At 42.4% G+C, this 20466-nt stretch overlaps 1 protein-coding gene across 1 annotated transcript in view; it reads left to right on the top strand.

The window, feature by feature from the left end:
• Positions 1–11507: 11507 nt before the first annotated feature.
• The window catches only part of atp1a1b (ATPase Na+/K+ transporting subunit alpha 1b), a 34729-nt gene continuing 25770 nt past the window's right edge, over positions 11508–20466 (top strand). The window contains exons 1-2 of the mRNA XM_073845284.1: positions 11508–11631; positions 11787–11940. Coding sequence (XP_073701385.1) covers positions 11519–11631; positions 11787–11940 — 267 coding nt within the window. The 5' untranslated portion in view covers positions 11508–11518. The remainder of the gene's footprint in view (positions 11632–11786; positions 11941–20466) is intronic.

Below are 20466 nucleotides of genomic sequence, written 5' to 3'. Positions count from 1 at the left end.
AGTGCACTGTAAAAAAACATTAACAGTAATTAACTGTTAAAATAACAGGAAAATAATGGTAACCCTGCTGCCAGTAATTTCCTGTTATTTAACAGGGAAATAATTAACAGTGTATGCTATCTATACTGGATGCGGCGCGACACGGCAAATCCCCGACAGTAATCTGCTGCCGCGTTCTATCTATGACGTGCTCAGACAAAGTTTAAATGATTTGCAACGGTCGCTTTGTCGTGTCCAGTGTTGACAGACTTTAGCTGTTGCGGCGCGACAACTGTCGCGTCCGGTGGAGACACGGTGTAATACCACATTTCAGTCGGAACATATATTGTTTTCATACCCTGCTAGTGGTGCGATATAAAGCTTTTTATGAACGCATTTTGCACGGCCGACCGTGGAAAATCCACTGTTATCCAAAGTTAGCCAAACATAGATGAATCTTACCTGTCCAGGAGAAAATTAGCAACGTTGGCGTCTGTCTTCAAATCTTCTCCGTTTTCAGCCGTCTCCATCTTTCAAAGGCATCTCCTATACAAATCCTTGTGTTATTTCGGACTTTGTCATGACGTATTTTGGATTCATAACGAGGTCTTTTAGGTTTCATAACGTTATACATGTTTTATCCGACACGTTCGTAGCTGCAGCTGTAACTAGAGCAGAGCTGGCAACCCGGATGACGAAACTCTACTGATTTCGTGATTAGTAGATAGCTGGAGGGTGGAGCCTCAGACCAAAACACAAAATGACAACAATAACATCAGTTGTGGGCTGCAACTTTCACTTTTAAATGACAATATCCTGGCCGGACCACTGTTGTCAGTGATATAAGTATTTGAAATGAACATGATTTCTTAATGTCTAGTGACATGTCAGGGCCATTTTATGATTAACTGAAATACATTTCTTACATACAGTTCCTTTAAACATAACATTTTAGAAAACTTGTAATACAATAAATGTTTGCAATTATCAAAGTAATCAATCAACTGGGTAAGTAAGGTGATAATTATTAGTTTATTTATTTTTTTACCCTATTCACCTGCAGTGTCTCACTTTAATATCTTATTACAATCACTAAATAATTAAAATAAGTAATTTCTATTTTAATATATTTTAACTTTTTTTGTCCATCACAGAAATAAATTACATTTTAAAATATATTAAAGGGATAGTTCACCCAAAAATGAAAATTCTGTCATTAACTACTCACCCTAATGTCTTATCAGATCCATTTGTTCATCCTCTGAACACGAATTAAGATTTTTTTTTTTTATTAAAATCTGACACACTCAAGGCCCAGAAATGTAGTAAAAAGATAATTAAATTTCAATTTCAGTCATTAATAACCTTAAAGGGATCATCGGATGCCCATTTTCCACAAGTTCATATGATTCTTTAGGGTCTTAATTAAAAGTCTATAATAAACTTTGGTTAAAAATTCTCAATAGTAGTGTAAAAAAACACCCTTTTACCTTGTCAAAATCAGCTCTGCAAAATATCAGCTCATTTTATTGCATGGGCCCTTTAAATGCAAATGAGCTCTGCTCGCCCCGCCCCTCTCTGATGTGGGATTATGAAGTGTAATGTTTACTTTAGCCGCATTTTGCCATGTTTATCGGTGAAACTTGCCAACAAGCACATTATTAAGAAAGGCTATTTGCAAAGATGCATAAAAAACCCTTATACTCACTTCTGCTGTGGGTGAAGCTGCATCACGAATGATTCACACGAACATAGATGCATATGTAGAATGGGATCGGCACTTTCCTTTTAAAAACCAAAGTAATGTTGTTCTCTGCCTCTTAAGCGGCTCAGATGTCGGGAGTAAACGATGACTGCTATTCTATCCAACAACAGAACATCTCAATCGCTCAGTTAAGAGTCTTCCCCTGCACCTGAGTCGACACAATGGCGATCGTATTATGACTGTTTCAGCTCAGTGAAGGCGTGTCTAAGGTAAGACGCCATGTCAATCAACTGTGTTTCGTCACAACGACAAGAAGCTGAGAATGACCTGATTTTAAAAAGGGGATATTTCTTTTAAAGATTAAAAAAATACCACTGGGTGCATTTTTATAATTGTAGGGTGGTTGTGTACACAAACTGCCAACACACATTAATGTTCAAACAACATGTAAAAGCTAGTTTTGCATCCGATGACCCCTTTAATGTTCTTTATAACCTTATGCAGCATATATTTAACATTCGTCTTCCTAACACTTCTGGAAAGACTACACTTCCTCAGTCTTCTCTTTCAACCATGTAGGAAAGTTGTGCCATGTGTTTTAATGCAGTCTTTTTCACTTGCAGTGAATTTCAAGAAACAAGTGGCTCTTTGTTTTGGGTGCCAGGCATTCGCTCATGCATCGCAATAGACTGTGAGACCGTCATCTTCCTTCTGTCCCTTTTTCACCATTTCTTTTGCTCTCTCATACTGTCTTGTTTACTCTCCTAGTCCAATAGTCTGATTACCATGATTAGACTGGTATCCAATAAAAATCAGTCACGTTTTGCATTGTGAACTATTAAACATGACTTACCCTTGACGTAGGTTGAGTTCAGCGAGGGCACTCAAAAAGAGGAGAGCCCTGTGATTGCCTCAGTGAATGACTGAGGGAACATTCTCTTGGATGGCGGTAAACATAGTGACCCTCTCTTTCACTCTTTGTTACACGCTTTCTTTCACGCTGGCTTTGAAAAGGGACAATTGTGCGTAACATCCTGCTGGGACAATGGCATAATGGTTTCAGTGTGAGACAGCTTTCCCTGGGTGCTCTGTCATCTGGGTGGCAGGAGTTATTATGTTAAGGCTTGAGGAATTGCCCCACTTCCCATAAACATGTCAAATGCAAACATACTTTCGGCTCCTTTTACTCTACCAGATGTAGTAAACATTACAGCTTAGTGCAAGATATCTACTATAGCTACCAAACAAAAGAATAGTTCATCCAAAAATGAAAATTTTGTCGTTATTTAATCATTCTCATGCCATTTCAAACCTGTATGCTGTCGATTTCGTATTCATTTGGCAATTTATAGTGACCGCTCTGAAAAGCACAAAAAGCACCACAGAAATAAAATTAGTCTATACATTTTTCTTAATGTATCTCAAAGTCTTATAATGTTTTTGTGTCAGAATTTAGGTATTATTCACAGAAATGTTAAAATTTGAAATGCATTGTAAACAGCATTGCTTACATAATGTTTTTAACATTTAAATGTTTTATTTAAAATTTCGAATGCCAAAATATATTACAAAATGTACTGCACAATGAAAAAAGGACATTTCTGACTTCAAAATAAAATAAATATGTTATTTATGTTGAAAGAATATATAAACCGGGCAAAAATATTTGCATAGAAGTAAACCGATTTTTTAGAAGCTCTACAATTAAACTGAAAAATATGTATGAATTTATAATAATATTTGGTAAATGTATTAAAACTGATAAATCCCTCTGACCTTAAAATTAATTTTGGTCAAATTTAATTTTGGTAAATTAAATATATCGCAAAACATTTTTGCCATTACGGTAAGCTTTTAGATATAATGCACTTTTCGCATGGACTGGTATTAATAAAAGTGAGACATAATACTATAAAAGCACCATAAATGTATCATATAAGTAGTCCATTAGTGATGCCTATGACACAGATATGTTTTTTTTTAAGCCTGACAGCTTGATCTTACAATAATCTGTCATTGTATGGGAAATATCTATGTGAATATTCTTAAACCTTAAAACTTATTTCATAGGAAAAAAAAAAAAAACAGCAAAGGGGCTTGGAAAAATGTAACACTTAGTACACTAACAGCCAAAAGATTTTTCATGTTTTTAAAGAAGTCTGAAGTATTTGAATTACAGCAAAACAGTACATTTTTTTTTTTTACTATTTAAAATAATTGTTTTCTATTTCAATATATTTAAAAAAAATGTATTCCTGTGATTTCAAAGCTGATTTTTTAGCATCATTACTAAATTAGTCTTCTTTTTTTCATTTCTATAATTTTCTTGAACAGCAAATCAGTATATTAGAATGATTTCTAAATGATCATGTGACACTGAAGACTGGAGTAATGACGCTGAAAATTTAGCTTTGATCACAGGAATAAGTTGCATTTTAAAATATATTCAAATTGAAAGCAGTTATTTAGTAAAAAAATAATTGTAAGAATATTTCACAACATTTCATTGCTTTGAAATTCTGCAATTCTGTATTTTGGATTAAATAAATACACTTTTGACTATAGTGTAAATCCGACAGAATTCTCAGTTTTAGTGGAACTTTAATGTGAAAATTGTCTGTTACATTCAATGTTTGAGATACTTCCGCATCTGTTGCATCTTTCAGAGCTGGAGACAGAGCTAACATCAGGCGCCTTCAATCGAAGATGTTCAGCATCAAGACAAGATTGAGTGGCACAGTCTGAGAGACAGACAGACAGCGGTGACAGGTGCGCTGATAGAGAGAAACGCATGGAGTTTGGTTGTGGGCAGAGGAAAGGGGAGAACAGGGCTGGCGTGACAACGGAACTGACGTGAAGATGAAGTGTCTGCCGCTGACACAGATATAGACTGACAGTTACAAATACACGAAGACAGACAGAAACTAACAGAGTAAGGGAGGAGTATGATAACTGGAGTATGACAGTAAAGTTAGTGCTTTGGGAAACCCAGCTCACATTAAAAGAGAGAAATATGGGAAGAGATTTTTGTTTAGGCCTTGTTTTATAGCAGAAGATTTATTTTCATGAATTTTAGATGCTAAGATGTCAATGTCTGTAATAAAAAGTCAGAGATTTCCATATAAACTCATATAAACCCATATAAACTTGAACATTTCTCATCAAATTCTTCTAAGATCAAATTATCAGAAAGATGTAATAATTGTGTAGCTATTACTGTACATTTTAGCTGAAATATCTGACATAAAGTTAATACTGAGGGGTCATCGGGTGCAAAACTAACTTTTCCATGTTGTTTGAACATTAATGTGTGTTGGTAGTTTGTGTACACAACCACCCTACAATGATAAAAATGCACCCAGGGGTATTTTTTAGATCTTTAAAAGTAATAACCCCTTTTTAAAATCAGCTCATTCTTAGCTTCTTGTTGTTGTGACGAAACACATTTGATTGACATTAGCGTTTTACCTTAGACCCGCCCTCACCGAGCTGAAACAGTCGGGTGCAGAGGAAGACTCTAATTGAGCGATTGAGGTGTTCTGTTGTTGGATGTAATAATGAACATAGCAGTAGTCATTTACTCCTGACATCTGAGCCGCTAAAGACGCAGAGGTTTAACGTTACTTTCGTTTTTAAATGGAAAGCGCCAATCCCAATCTACATAAGCATCTATCTTCCTGTGAATCATTTGTGATGCAGCTTCACCCACAGCAGAAGTGAGTATAAGGTTTTTTTTATGCATCTTTGCAAATGGCCTTTCTTAATAATGTGCTTGATGGCAAGTTTTGCCGATAAACTCGGCTAAATGCAGCTAAACGTGGCTAAATGCAGCTAAAGTAAACATAATCTCAGAGAGGGGCGGGGCGAGCAGAGCTCGGTGGCATTTAAAGGGTCCATGTCTTAAAATGAGCTGAAATTTCGCAGAGCTGATTTTGACAAGGTAAAAGTGTATTTTTTTTACACTATTATTGAGAATTTTTAACCAAAGTATATTAAAGACTTTTTATTAAGACCCTAAAGAATCATATGAACTTGTGGAAAATGGGCATCCGATGACCCCTTTAATAGTTAATAATAAGGCGTAGTTTAATATTCTGTCATCAGTACTTCGCCCTAATGTTTTTACCAACCTGACTGACTTGACTCTGAGTATGCACACCAAAAGCAAAGCGAATATTCACATCAATTCACTTGTGCGATTAAAAACATAATTTTATACATACATCAGGACCTGTCAAGCTATTCGCAGATTCGCTTACACTACAACGCGTCATGCGATTTTTCCGCTTTAGATGAAATTTTTGAACTTGCACAGAAGATGCGATTGCAAATAAAAACAACTTTCTGATACAACCGGATGTGCCAAATTGGATTTCCCAAGAAGCTATTCGCTGATTAGCTTGTGCGACTACGCGTCATGTGAATTTTCCGTTTGAGTCGATTAAGGCGAATGTTGCACATAATTGATTGGCTTAAGCGAGAATGCATCATGCAAATCCCCCCCCCCCCCCCAAAGTTAAAATTTTTTGCGTCACCCATTTCACCCGGCTGAATTTGTGTCTGTTCACATCTTTGCATTGTCTGTTCACATCTTTGCATTGACTTTGTATGTAATCTACTCGCTTTTGGTGTGCACACACCATTGTTTCCCCTTATACATACAGTGCCTTGTGAAATTATTCATACCCCTTCATTTTTTTTCCACATTTTGTTATGTTGCTGCCTTATGTTAAACTACTTTAAATTACTTTTTTTTCCACATCAATCTACACTCCCTACCCCATAATGGCAAAGCAAAAAATAGGTTTTTAACATTTGTGCAAATTTATAAAAAATAAAAAAAATGAAAAGATCCCGTTGCATAAGCATTCATACCCTTTTCTGGGACACTCGAAATTTAGCTCAGGAGCATTCATATTGCTTCTAGATGTTACTACACTTCGAGTGGAGTTAAACTGTAAAAATTCATTTGAATGAGTATGATTTAGAAAGGCACACACCTCTCAGAAAAGGTCTAACAGCTGAAAATGCATATCAGAGCAAAAACCAAGTCCTGAGGTCAAGATAACTGCCTGTAGAGCTCAGTGACAGACTTGCGTTAAGGCAATGATCTTGGGAAGAGTTCAGAAAAAAATCTGCTGCATTGAAGGTTCACAGAAGCATGTAGCCTCCATTATCCATAATGGAAGACGATTGGAAAAAATAGGACTCTAGAAAATGTCTGCCAGTCCCCATCCAAGCTGACAGAGCTTGAGAGGTGAAAACATGAGGCAAAGAATGGCAGATAATTGCCAAATGCAGATGTTCAAAGCTTGTCACATCATACCCAACTGAGTTAAGTGTATGAATACTTATGCAATGTACTTATTTCAGTGTTTTATTTTTAATACATTTGTAAAATTTGCAAATCTGGTTCCCTTCCGGGAACTCCAGCTGCGTCAAGCGCTATGGGGAACGCCATTGGCGAACCAGGCTCTGAATATCATGTGTATAACCAATCCGAAGGAGGGCGTGACGTCACAGGCGGGGTGACATCAGCTTTCTGTCATTTCAGCGAAGCACTCTGCGTGGTGTTTGTCTGATTATCACTCCTTTTTTGTGCAAGTTAGCATGCCTTTTATTTGAGTGATAATGTCTGTTAGGGGCAAAAAAGATAAAGTGAGTGAGGGCGAATCACACTTCAAGCGGTGTGTTCCTCCTTGCCAGCGCTACATTACTGGCGGGGATACACACAGCTTGTGTGTGGTTTGCCTGGGAGCGGAGCACGCTGAGTCAGCTCTCGAGGGAGCCTGTGCTTCGCTCTCGGAAGGCTCTTTTTGAGATAGGAGCCTTCTCCAGTGTTCCCCGTGGGGCGACAGATTCGCCAAACTCAAGATCGACTGGTCCGCTGAGAAACAACATGAGCCGCAGAAAAGCAGGTTAGATGAATGCTTTCTGCAGACAAAACAACCACCTCCAAGACGGAGCCTGCCCTTCTTCCCCGATCTCCACACTGAGGTGTCAAGATCGTGGGGAAAGCCGTTCTCGTCCCGTTTGTTCGTCCCCGCCTCCGATTACTATGGCAATGTGGCGGGGCTTGACGAGAACGGCTATAAGATGGTGCCACGAGCTGAGCAAACGCTAGCCAGCTATTTGTCACCTGGATTGGCTTCATCTTTAAAGGTTCCGTCCTTGCCCTCCAAGCCGCTGCGCACATCTTCAGCGCAGGTGGGCAAGGCGTAGACTGCCGCAGATCAGGCTGTTGCTTGTCTGCACACCATGGCGGTGCTGCAGGCATACCAGGCAGACCTGCTAAAAGAGCTTAACGACGGTGAGGAAGTTGACGTTTTAGAACTACGTTGTACCACTGATCTGGCTCTTTGCGCTACTAAGGAGACCGCCCGTGCAGTTGGGCGGTCGATGGCAGCCCTTGTAGCCGTGGAGAGACACCTATGGTTGACCCTGTCGGACATGAAAGAGAAAGACAGGGTCTTCCTCCTGGACGCCCCGCTGCAGCCTTCTGGTCTGTTTGGTGACGCATTCGACTCTGTCATCAGCAGATACCAGGAGGCTCGCAAACAAGCGGCGGCGTTTCAGCGGTACCTCCCTCGCCGTGTTATTGCTTCTGAGGCTGCTGGACGGGAGCAGCCTCTGCCGTGTACGAGCTCCTCGTATCGCGAAATGCAGAAGCAGACGCTCTGGGTCGGGGGCCTCCAAGACTAGGCCCGACCTGAGGGTCGTCCTTCAGTCAAAGAGGTCCTCGGCCAAAAGACCCTGACGGTTATGCGTCAGGGTCATTGAGGGCAGCCCCTCCTGGGGAGGAGCGGGTTTCACCGCAATACACGGTGCCCGTCTCTCCTTGGGGCCCTCAGGAGATCTGTCAGCCACCCCTGCCAGTGCTACAGGGCGCGGCCGTCTCCAGCGAACCCATACCTCACGTTTCTCCGCCCGGCAACGTAGCGGGACTGAGGTCGCTCACCGCCCCTACGAGGCCTCAATTACAACCGGAGGCCTAGCCCTTTCACCCCGCACATTTACAAAGTGTGTGGATGCTGCTCTGGCTCCTCTGAGACTCCAGGGCATCCGCATTCTGAACTATATCGACGACTGGCTGATTTTGGTCCAAACAGAACAGTTAGCGGTCCAACATCGAGATGTTGTTCTCTCTCACATGAAAGATTTGGGGTTGAGACTGAATGCCAAGAAAAGTGTGCTATCTCCATTACAGAGAACCACTTATCTAGGTGTAGTGTGGGATTCGACCACGATGCAGGCACGTATGTCACCCGCTCGGATCGAATCGATTCTCACAGCAGTCAGAGGAATCAAGCTACTCACTGTAAAACAGTTTCAAGTACTTTTGGGTCTGATGGCAGCAGCTTCCAACGTGATACCTTTTGGACTACTGCACATGAGGCCCCTACAGTGGTGGCTCAAAACCAGGGTTTTTTCCCAGAGGGGAAAATCCATTTCGCACAATCAAGGTCATGCGGCGCTGCCTACGTGCCTTAGAGATGTGGAAGAAACCTTGGTTCCTTTCCCAGGGTCCAGTGTTGGGAGCTCCTTGCCGCCGCATAATACTAGCGACAGATGCATCCCTTACTGGCTGGGGGGCGGTCATGAGTGGCCGCTCAGCCCGCGGTCTGTGGACAGGTCGCCATCTACTTTGGCACATCAACTGCCTAGAGATGCTGGCCATATTTCAAGCTTTAAAACACTTCCTTCCAGACCTACGGAACCGTCATGTGCTAGTGCACACCGACAGCACAGCGGTTGTTTATTACATCAACCACCAAGGGAGTCTGCGCTCACGTCCTCTGTACAAATTGGCGTACCAGATCCTCTTGTGGTGCCAGGGGAAAATATGCTCACTAAGAGCAGTTCACATTCCTGGCCATCTCAGTGTGGGAGCAGACATCCTGTCGAGACAGGGGCTGAAGTCCGGAGAATGGATGCTTCGCCCCGAGGTGGTGAAGCAGATTTGGAGTATTTTATGGTCGAGCCCTGGTGGACCTCTTTGCGACTCAGACGACATCGCAATGTCCCCTCTGGTACTCTCTAACTCATCCAGCTCCCCTGGGGCTGGATGCTATGGTACAGACGTGGCCGAGGCTTCGTCTGTACGCTTTTCCCCCAATCGCCCTGCTCCCGGGAGTTCTGGAAAGAGTGCGCCAGGACACGGTCAGCCTACTCCTAGTAGCTCCGTTCTGTCCAGGTCGAACATGGTTTTCAGACCTGATCGCCCTCCTAGACGGGACTCCCTGGGAGATCCCGATCAGGAGGGACCTTTTCTCTCAAGCGGGGGGCTCCATCCTGCACCCCCGTCCAGAAATGTGCAAACTGTGGGTGTGTCCCCTGAGGGGGCACAACTCATAGCTTCAGGTCTCTCAACTGAGGTTGTTGAGACCATTCTTCAGTCTAGAGCTCCCTCCACGAGGAAACTTTACGCCCTGAAGTGGAAACTTTTTACTTCATGGTGCAGAGGCCGCCAGCTAGACCCAGTGAACTGCCCGGTTGGTACAGTTCTGGAGTTCCTGCAGGCCCTCTTCTCTGCATGACTAACCCACTCCACCTTGAAGGTTGATGTGGCGGCAATTTCGGCCTACCACACCTCTCTTGGTGGACTTTCTGTGGGAAAAGACCCATTAGTAATACGTTTCCTCCACGGTGTGCAGAGGTTGAGACCTCGAGTACGTCCTCGGGTACCTACCTGGGACCTCGCTGTTGTGCTTGAAACCCTCTGTAGACCTCCATTCGAACCTATAGAGGAAATCTCCGATCGCATGCTCACAATCAAGACTGTGTTGCTGCTTGCTCTCTCTTCTCTAAAGAGAGTTGGTGACCTTCAGGCCCTCTCAGTGGCCCCCTCTTATTTAGACTTTGCGCCCGAAATGGCCAAAGCGTTTCTGTACCCCCCGTGCGGGGTATGTTCCTAAGGTCCCTTCCACTACACCACAGCCTGTCGTACTCCAGGCCTTCTATCCTCCTCCATTTCTGGAGCCTGACCAGCAGAAGTATAACTGTATGTGTCCAGTGCGAGCACTGGACACATACGTCCACAGAGCTGTATTGCTGTATTCCTAGAAAGCTGACGCCGGCTCCGTCGCATGTGCTTTTATACTTCCTGGTCGCTTACATCACCCCACCTGTGACGTCACACCCTCCTTCGGATTGGTTATACACACGATATTCAGAGCGTGGTTCGCCAATGGCGTTCCCCATAGCGCTTGACGCAGCTTTCGTTCCCTCAGGGAACCTGGTTTACATACGTAACCTGGGTCGTTTTTGCTTTCTCATTATTATGGTGTATGGAGTGTAAATTGAGGTGGGGAAAAAAATTTAAGCAGTTTAACATAATGCTGCAACAAAACAAAATGTGAAGAAAATGAAGGGGTATGAATACTTTTGCAAGGCACTGTATTAAACCTTAGGTTACCAAATCTGTTTGGTTTGACCAACTTTTTACCAACTTTTACATAACTTCAGATTCATCCGGACATGTCAAGAAACTACTTGATGATTGGCTTGCGCGACCACTTGGCATGCAAATTTTTCAACTTGCAAGAAAGATACGAATATTGCATGTTTGCGACAACTAAGCCACACAATTTGTATCATTCGCTCGCAAAATCGCCTGTTCACATCATTGCATTGATTTTGTATGCAATCTACTTGTGCAAATAATTGAATTCACTTTAGGTGTGCACACAGTTAGTTAACCCACCATAAGTGTTCCACCCTCATAAATAGAAGTCATTGGTAACCAAATCTGTTTTTATCAGCATTCTTTAAAATATTTTCTTTTGTGTTCTGCAGAAGTAAGAAAGTCATCCAGGTTTGGAACCAGGTTTTTGGATGATCTATCCCTTTAAAGGAGACATAATTGAGAATTCCATTGAGTATCTTCTTCACACTGTAAAAAATGTTTGTCATTTTTACAGAGGGAAAAAAGAAAGAATAATGCTACAGTAAAACATTGTTAATTGCTTGACCTCACAAATTTATTTGAATTCAAATTAAATTACATTTAGTCAAAGCTGGTGTTTGATATGCCATGTTAATATGAAGTGTCATTCTGTTTGCCGTCACATCCCCAGTAATTCATTTTCTTATTGCCTGACAGGTTTTGTCATGTCATTACAAACTGGCATCAGAAACAGAGTGAGGTCATTCGATCTCAGAATACCCAGCAGCACTGCTGCTCTTCTAGGAAAGAAAAAAATGGCTTGTCCATCAACCTACAGAACCGTTACAGTGGCCATTGTATCTCGGTACAGGTATGGATGGTGTTATCTGAAGCCTTGTCTATAGCGTGACACGTTTGTGTTTGTTTACAATAAAATCCATTATAAGAAAGACTACCTGAGCTGGTTAAAAAGGTACGTGTGGTCTATATTTGGACCTCTATGGACATGAAATGGGAAGAGGTTGAATACGAGCTGGACGCAGATCAAGAGAAAACAGAGTGGGTCTTTGATATGGCCCAACGAGAGAAATACCTTTAATGGATTTGTATCAGATCAAAGGAATTGAAAGGGGAGAATTACAATGCATTTGTCTAAGGTAGCATCTGTGTCCTTCTGGCATAAACAGATAAAACACCAAACAGAGGCTTGAGTGATATAACCATTTGTAATCACAGGTTTACACGCAAAATAAAAGCGATGCATCTTGAAATTGGAAAACCCATTGAAACGGCCTGGCTTCACACCATCCGCAGTTCTTTCTCTCATATGTGACTGATATTTCTCAGGCGTTTAAGAATGTTTGGTGTCAGAAAAGCACGGCTTAGCTATATACACAGATTACCTCCAAAGCTCTTGCATAATAGCTGCTAAGACCCCATGTTAAGCATTTAGATTTACAGAGCAACGGCTTTAAAATGCTATAGTATTTAGACATAAGCTAACAATTCTGATGTTGCATAATACTTATAATGTTATAGGACAAGTCCAAGACTGCACAGCAACCCCTCTTTGGCTCCACAGTAGAGCTCAACACCAGGATTGTATTATCTTTTAGCCACTTGAGGTTTCCTGGCGCTCTTCTTGGTTTCCCACATTGTCATGGTTTCCTCACAAGCAGTGTTAAACATGCAAGGTCGGAAAAAAACAAAAGATGATGAAAAATCTAATATTTGTTTGCTTTTTTTCTCCCTTTTCCATAATATTTTCATTAATTTTAAAATCATAAAATACTAATAATTTTATTTCTAATAAGATTATGATATTGTATTGCGCAAAAGTTTGGAATAATTAAGTTTTTCTGTAATTGACCATATCTACATAACATAAAATCAACATTAGAATGATTTCTGAAGGACCATGTGACACTGCAGACTGGGTTAATAGCTGCTGAAAAAAAAATCAGCTTTGCTGATTACACTGTATGGGTCAAATTATTGATTTTATGGCAAATAATCATTATGATATTAAGTAAACATGTTCCATTAAGATATTTTGTACATTTTCTACTATAAATACAGTGCCTTGCAAAAGTATTCATACCCCTTCATTTTTTTCACATTTTGTTTTGTTGCAGCATTATATTAAACTGCTTTAAATTACTTTTGGACGTGGATGGGCACCAAACCTTTAAAAGTAAACAAAAACATGCACAGACAAATCCAAATTACACCCTGCGACTTGTGACGATACATTGATGTCCTAAGACACGAAACGATCGTTTTTTGCGAGAAACTGAACAGTATTTATATCATTTTTTACCTTTGATATACAGCCACGTCCATCTGTCATGAGCACGGACGCAGTATTAGTGATTAGTAGATTGCTGGAGGGTGGAGCCTCAGACCAAAACACAAAATGACAACAATACCATCAGTTGTGGGCTGCAACTTTCACTTTTAAATGACAATATCCTGGCCGGACCACTGTTGTCAGTGATATAAGTATTTGAAATGAACATGATTTCTTAATGTCTAGTGACATGTCAGGGCCATTTTATGATTAACTGAAATAAATTTTTTACATACGGTTCCTTTAACCCTTATGCGGTCTTCGGGGGATTTCTGGACCCCGAATGGCGTTCGCTAAAATTTAAAAAAATGTTCCATTTGTCCAAATGGTATGAGACTTTGTAAATCAGTCAGCACTATCTTGATCTACAAATAAAAAATTAAATTGGAATGATAGCTTGATTTTATGTTAGTGTGAAAAAAATACTCACGTTCGTGGTCTTGCAATTTTTGTTATAAAATAATAGTTAAAAAAACAAAACAAATGTTATTTTCCTGTTTATTAATGTTACCCCTTCAGTCGAATCACTTCGACGTTACATTGGGATCTCGCTTGAGGGACCGATCACCTCTGAGCCTTATTAAAAAGGCCAATTGAAAATTGGCGAGTGGACGTGCGCGCCGGCCACGCCCCCGTACATACGGGTATATAAGATGGCTGCGCGCACCACTCAGTCAGACTTTTGCTTTCAGAGCCGATGTGTCGAGCCTCTAAACAGCCGAGAAGAGTTCTTCAGAGTTCATGCTCCCTCCTGCTGGTGCGCTGCCATAACTAAAAGAGTGTTTCACAGAAAGAGCATTGTTTGGCAGCCGCCAGCGCGGTCCCGCGGGCGGCCGTTTTCACGGCCATATAAAGCCTTTTTGCATTCCAGCGAGCAGCCCCGGCGAGTGCATTGCCCCGCGGCGCCTCCCTGGGCAAACCGGGATCACAAAAGAGCAATTTCTAGCGGCCGTTTTAGACGTTCTTTTCAGGATGTCTTTTCGGCCGTGCGTTTCTGGATGTGGTAGTTTCCTCTCCTCAGCGAACGGACATGAGCGCTGCCTCACGTGTTTAGGCTTTGAGCACGCTGGGGTGGTGCTCATGAATGGTTCATGCGGTGAAAGCATGACCATGACCACGCTGAAGTCCCGCCGCTCGTTCGCGAGCTGGCTCCCCCCGCCTCCCTCCCGTGGTCAGCCGTTGAGCCGCCTATGCTCTTCGGCCACCGCGGTGGGGCGCGGGGGGGGACATTCAAATTACGATAGACAGCGTTCCGCCGGCTCAAAAAGCCCTGCGGACCTCTCTATCTCAGCGCGGTCCCGTTGAGTTTCCGCAGCAGACGCTTCCCCGCCTGGCGGGCTGAGCGTCTCCTTCGGTGCTCCTGCAGAGGATGAGATGTCTGTCACAGCATCAGAGGGAGAGTCAGACGGTGACACATCTCTTCCCGCGGCGCGGCGCCCACCCGTGGTCGCTGCCCCCCCGGAGGTTGATGGCTAACTGTCGGCTATGCTTCTCCGGGCAGCCGGGGGGGATCGGTTGGGGGGTTCCTCAGGGGCCTCCGGCCGATCCTTCTAGGCTGGACGATTGGTTCCTGGGGGGGGCACCGGCGGCAGCGCCGCGCTCCCCCCCGGTCCCGTTCTGACCGGATGTGCATGAGGAGCTGACAAAATCGATGGCGCCCTATTCATTTGAAGCGCACTCCAGCTCCTCTCCCCTCGCCACTCTCCATGGCGGGGCAGCCTAGGGGTACGTGGCGGTCCCCCAGGTCGGGCGCGCCATCGCGGTGCACCTTTGCCCGCGGGCGCGGCCGCCTGGTGGGGCCCTCCGCGTCTCCCTTTTAGGGCATGTGTAATTTCTTCCGCCCTCATCGGCTGGGCCTTTTCTGCGCCCCCCGACACGCTGCCCCGCCCTGCAGGCCATGGCAACACTGCAAAAGTGCCAGGTGGGGGGCGCTGTTGAGCTGGCGATGGAGTGAGATGTGTTTGTTTGAGCTCCCGTTGAACTTCTTTTTTATTTTAAATTAATAAGTGCACAGTGTATTAAAACATCGACTAATCTGCTCTGAAAACATTTCCCAAGTTGAGAGAAAGTCTACATTTGAGTGAATGGCGACGAATCTGCGCAAATTTCAATATACTGGAACAGCGAACACAAGGCCTAACACCGCCGGGAGCCACACTGCCACTAACGCCGTGGCAAGAGCATCTCCACCACAGCTACGGTCAGCTAACGCTAAGCCAGAGATGGACGCCAAGTCTTTGAAGTCGGAGATTCTTCTCTCGCTGAAAACTGAAATTTCGGCGGTGATAAAATCAGAAATGAAAAACGCACTTGCCGACGACTTTGACTTCCTTAAAAATGAGCTACAGGCATTAAAAGCAGAAGTTAAAAATAGTACGGCGGCGATTCATTCTGAGATTGACCAAGTAAAAACCACAGTCCGAGACATGGAGACCGGATTGTCAACATGGTCAGACGAGGTGGTGACCTTGCAGACCACAGTAAACTCCCTGAAGACGGAGGTGGCGGAGCTCCGAGACAAATGCGAGGACATGGAGGGAAGAGCGCGGCGGTGTAACATCAGAATACTGGGGGTGCCTGAGACGCCTGGATCAAACTCCACGACTTCGGTCTCAAAGCTGCTGCGAGAGATGCTGCAGCTGGACAAAGATGTGCTCATTGATCGCTCACACAGAAGTATGGCTTCAAGGAAACCCGGCGGGAAACCAAGATCGATAATAGCCAAACTTCACTACTACCAAGACTGTGTTGAGATACTGAACCGGGCGCGCACCCGTGCTCCACTTCGGTACAATGGAGAGTCAATTGCTATATTCCCGGATTATACCACAAAAGTCGCCAAAGCCAGAGCCGCGTTCACCGAGGTCAGGAAGCTGCTCCATAATCGCCAGAATGTCCGGTTTGGCATACTATTCCCAGCCCGTCTTCGTGTCACACACAACGGGGAAGAAAAGGAATTTACTGATGCAGAAAAAGCGATGACCTACGTGAGAAACCACATCATTCCCGCAGAGGAGCGTGAGTGAGACTGTTTTCGTGTTCTCAACTATTCGGACACTACTTTATCCGTTTCCATCCGTGTAAAGGCAGCTAAACTAGTTGCATCCAGTGGACCAATGTCATTGTTGTTAGACTGTTACAGTTTCACCAGCCGATGCTGTTAATGTTCTTCTCTCTGTTCTTTCTTTATCAGTGCTGATTACCCTTATTCATAAGTTTACCGGAGCCTAATAGTTCTTTGTTTTTGTTTTTCTTACAATCTAAAGGTTGCCTTATAGTGAAAGAGTTTCTCTGGATGAATATATTTCTGTTGATTTCTCCCTTTTTTTTTTTCTCTCTCCTTTCTCTGACTTGAATTACATAGCAGATGTTATAATACTACAATGACAATGCGCTTAGTTTTCGCGAACCGTTCGACGGGAGCCTGAACAGGTGGCTCTATAGAGTTCTCCAACACAAACACATATGTGTGGATTTGTTCTTGAAGGGTACCAGGTTTGCCTCGTTTCTCTAGGCACCAGGTGGGGTGAGGGAGGGTGGGATTATACCAGACTTGTTTATCTCTTGGATTTATTTTATGTACATCTTTCTTTCTTTCTATTTGCTCAGCCAGATATAAATTTCAAGTGTACTAAACCTCTTACTTAGTAAGATATGACTGATCCTAATTCTACTAGAACGCTGGATGGATTCTCATCAGTAAACTTTGTGAGCTGGAATGTGAAGTCACTTAACCATCCAATTAAGAGAAAAAAGGTATTTACACACTTAAAACAACTTAAGACCGATATTGCGTTTCTTCAGGAGACACATTTACGCACAACGGATCTGTTCCGAATAAAAAGAGGATGGTCAGGACAAGTTTATCATTCTAATTTCAACACAAAGACTAGGGGGACAGCCATCCTCATTGATAAAAATATTCCATTTACAATGACTAATGTTGATTCTGATTCTGCAGGGCAATATATTATTGTAACAGGGCAACTTTTTTCATTTTCGGTCATTCTGGCCAATATTTATGCACCGAATTGGGACAATCCAGAATTCTTTTCAAAAATTTTTTCCCGTTTACCAAACATGGCATCACACCATCTTATCCTTGGTGGCGATATAAATTGTGTACTTTCCCCTACCTTAGATCGCAGTTCCTCCAAAAAGACGCCTTTGTCTAAATCGGCACACAAAATCCAGCTTTTTCTTAAAACATATGGTGTAGTAGACGTATGGCGGTTTCGTAATCCTACTGCTAGAGCATACTCCTTTTTCTCCCCAGTACATAAGAGCTATTCTCGTATAGATACCTTTTTCCTGGATAAAAGACTTTTATCTTCTGTAACTAAGTGTGACTATGATGCCATAGTAATTTCAGATCATGGTCCGCTAACCATGAAAATCAATATTCCTAATACACAAAATAGTTACCGCCCTTGGAGGCTTAATCCTCTTCTCTTATCAGAAGAGTCTTTTACCAACTTCATTTCATCTGAAATACAATTTTTTCTTGACACTAATCAAACTCCAGGAATGTCATATTCAATTATATGGGAATCTTTAAAGGCTTATCTACGAGGCCAAATCATTTCTTACTGCGCAAATAAGAAGAAAGCAAGTACAGTGCGGCTTAAAGAACTAACAGATCAAATACTGAAACTAGATATGTTATATAGCCATCAACCATCTCCTGACATAATGAAAAAACGTCTAATCTTGCAGACCGAATTTGATATCCTAACAACGCAACAGGCGGAATATCTCCTCTCCAAATCTAGACACGGATGCTATGAACATGGGGAGAAAATTGGACGCGTTCTCGCACATCAGTTACGACAAAGAACTGCCAATCAGACTATACCTGCAATCAATGATGAACAAGGTTCAAAATGTACAGATAGCCTCAAAATTAACTCCTGTTTTCAAAATTTCTATCAACTATTATACACATCAGAATGTCCAACTACACCCTCTGTGTTGGAAAATTTTTTAAGATCCCTACATGTTCCATCCGTAGACCCAAACATAGCTGATTCATTGGAGAAAGACTTCTCGACCCTGGAAATAATATCCGCAATTGGATCTATGCAAAGCGGCAAGTCCCCAGGGCCGGACGGATATCCGACAGAATTCTTCAAAAAATTTTCAGACCAATTTGCCCCTTTACTAATGTCAGTTTTTGAAGAATCACTGTCACTTAAAACCTTACCTCTGACCATGCGCCAAGCAGTAATCTCTGTAATTCTCAAAAAAGGAAAAAGCCCTCTGGAGTGCAATTCATTTCGCCCAATTTCTCTCCTAAACACGGATGCAAAAATCCTTGCCAAAGTTCTGGCACGCCGACTAGAGGGTGTTCTTCCTTCCATTATATCACCTGACCAAACAGGCTTTATTAAGAATCGTTACTCTTTTTTCAATGTCAGACGCCTTTTTAATATCCTTTATAGCCCCTCTCCACCTGGTGTACCGGAAGTCGTCCTCTCACTTGACGCTGAGAAGGCGTTCGACCGGGTGGAGTGGGGCTATCTTTTCAGCACACTGGAAAGGTTTGGATTTGGCAATAAATTCATATCATGGATCAGACTTTTATATACTTCTCCAATGGCTGCTGTTCGTACCAATAATAATTTGTCCCCTTTCTTCGAGCTTAAACGTGGTACAAGACAGGGATGCCCCATGTCACCGCTTCTTTTTGCGGTTGCAATGGAACCACTAGCCTTAGCTCTGAGGCAAAATAATGATATCAGAGGAATTCACCGAGCAGGGGAGGAGCACAAAGTCTCGCTTTATGCGGACGACATGCTACTATATATATCACAACCCCTTTTGAGTCTTCCTAAACTAATGGTCCTACTAAAAGAATTTGGCAAACTATCCGGCTACAAGGTCAATGTTCAAAAAAGTGAGCTGATGCCTGTTGGCACTAGTAGTGATGAGAATTCCTTAAATTCACTCCCCTTTAAAATTAGCTCCAAAAAATTCAAATACCTCGGCATATGGGTTACAGATAAACATAAAGAACTTTATGCTGCTAATTATCAGCCCCTGTTATCAAATTTAAATCAGGATATTGATCGATGGGATCCCCTGCCTCTCTCACTAGGTGGAAGAATTAATACAGTAAAAATGAATATATTGCCCAAGTTTTTATATATATTTCAATGCCTTCCCATCTTTTTAACTAAGTCTTTTTTTACGAAATTAAATAATCAGGTATCAAGTTTCATTTGGAACAAAAAACCGCCCCGGATAAAAAGAAGTGTACTTCAGAGACCTCGCTCAATGGGAGGAATGGCACTCCCTAATTTCTTGTATTACTATTGGGCGGTTAACATTCGGATACTGTTATACTGGATGGATAATAACAATGATAACACTGACACTAAATGGCTTAATCTGGAGGGGGCATCTGTAAATTCCACTTCCTTAAAAGCCTTATTGGGTTCTAAGTTGCCATTTACTCGGCCCATTTCTAATTTTACCTCTAACCCTGTGGTTTTGCATTCAATCAAGATCTGGAACCAATTCAGAAGATCCTTTGCACTTACAGATCTTTCTCAGGCTGCCCCAATTGCATTGAATCATATGTTTGTCCCATCATTAATAGATGGGGTCTTTGATATGTGGTCCAGAAGAGGTATGATATCGCTGTCTGATTTATATATCGACGGCAGCTTTGCCTCCTTTGAGCAGTTGGTACAAAAATATCACATTCCCAAATCACATTTTTATCGATACCTGCAACTTCGGAATTTTGTATTCTCAAACTTTATATGTTCTCCCTTACGTCCTCCAACTGGTCTGTTAGATTCGATTTTTGATTGTAAACTAGTCAGAAAGCGAACTATTAGTACAATATATGAAATACTATATTCTCATAACTTGATGCCTTTGGATCTCCTCAAAAATAAATGGGAGACGGATTTAAATGAGCAAATCACAGACGACATTTGGCACAAAATAATACAGGGAATATTTTCATCTTCCATCTGTCTTAGACATGCTGTCATTCAGTTTAAAATTGTACATCGTCTGCATTGGTCTAAAGTTAAA

Source organism: Garra rufa, chromosome 8 (assembly GCF_049309525.1).
Source record: "Garra rufa chromosome 8, GarRuf1.0, whole genome shotgun sequence".
NCBI classification, from domain to species: Eukaryota; Metazoa; Chordata; class Actinopteri; order Cypriniformes; family Cyprinidae; genus Garra; species Garra rufa.
The sequence above is the reverse complement of the archived record's forward strand: the minus strand, read 5'-3'. Positions and strand labels throughout refer to the sequence as shown.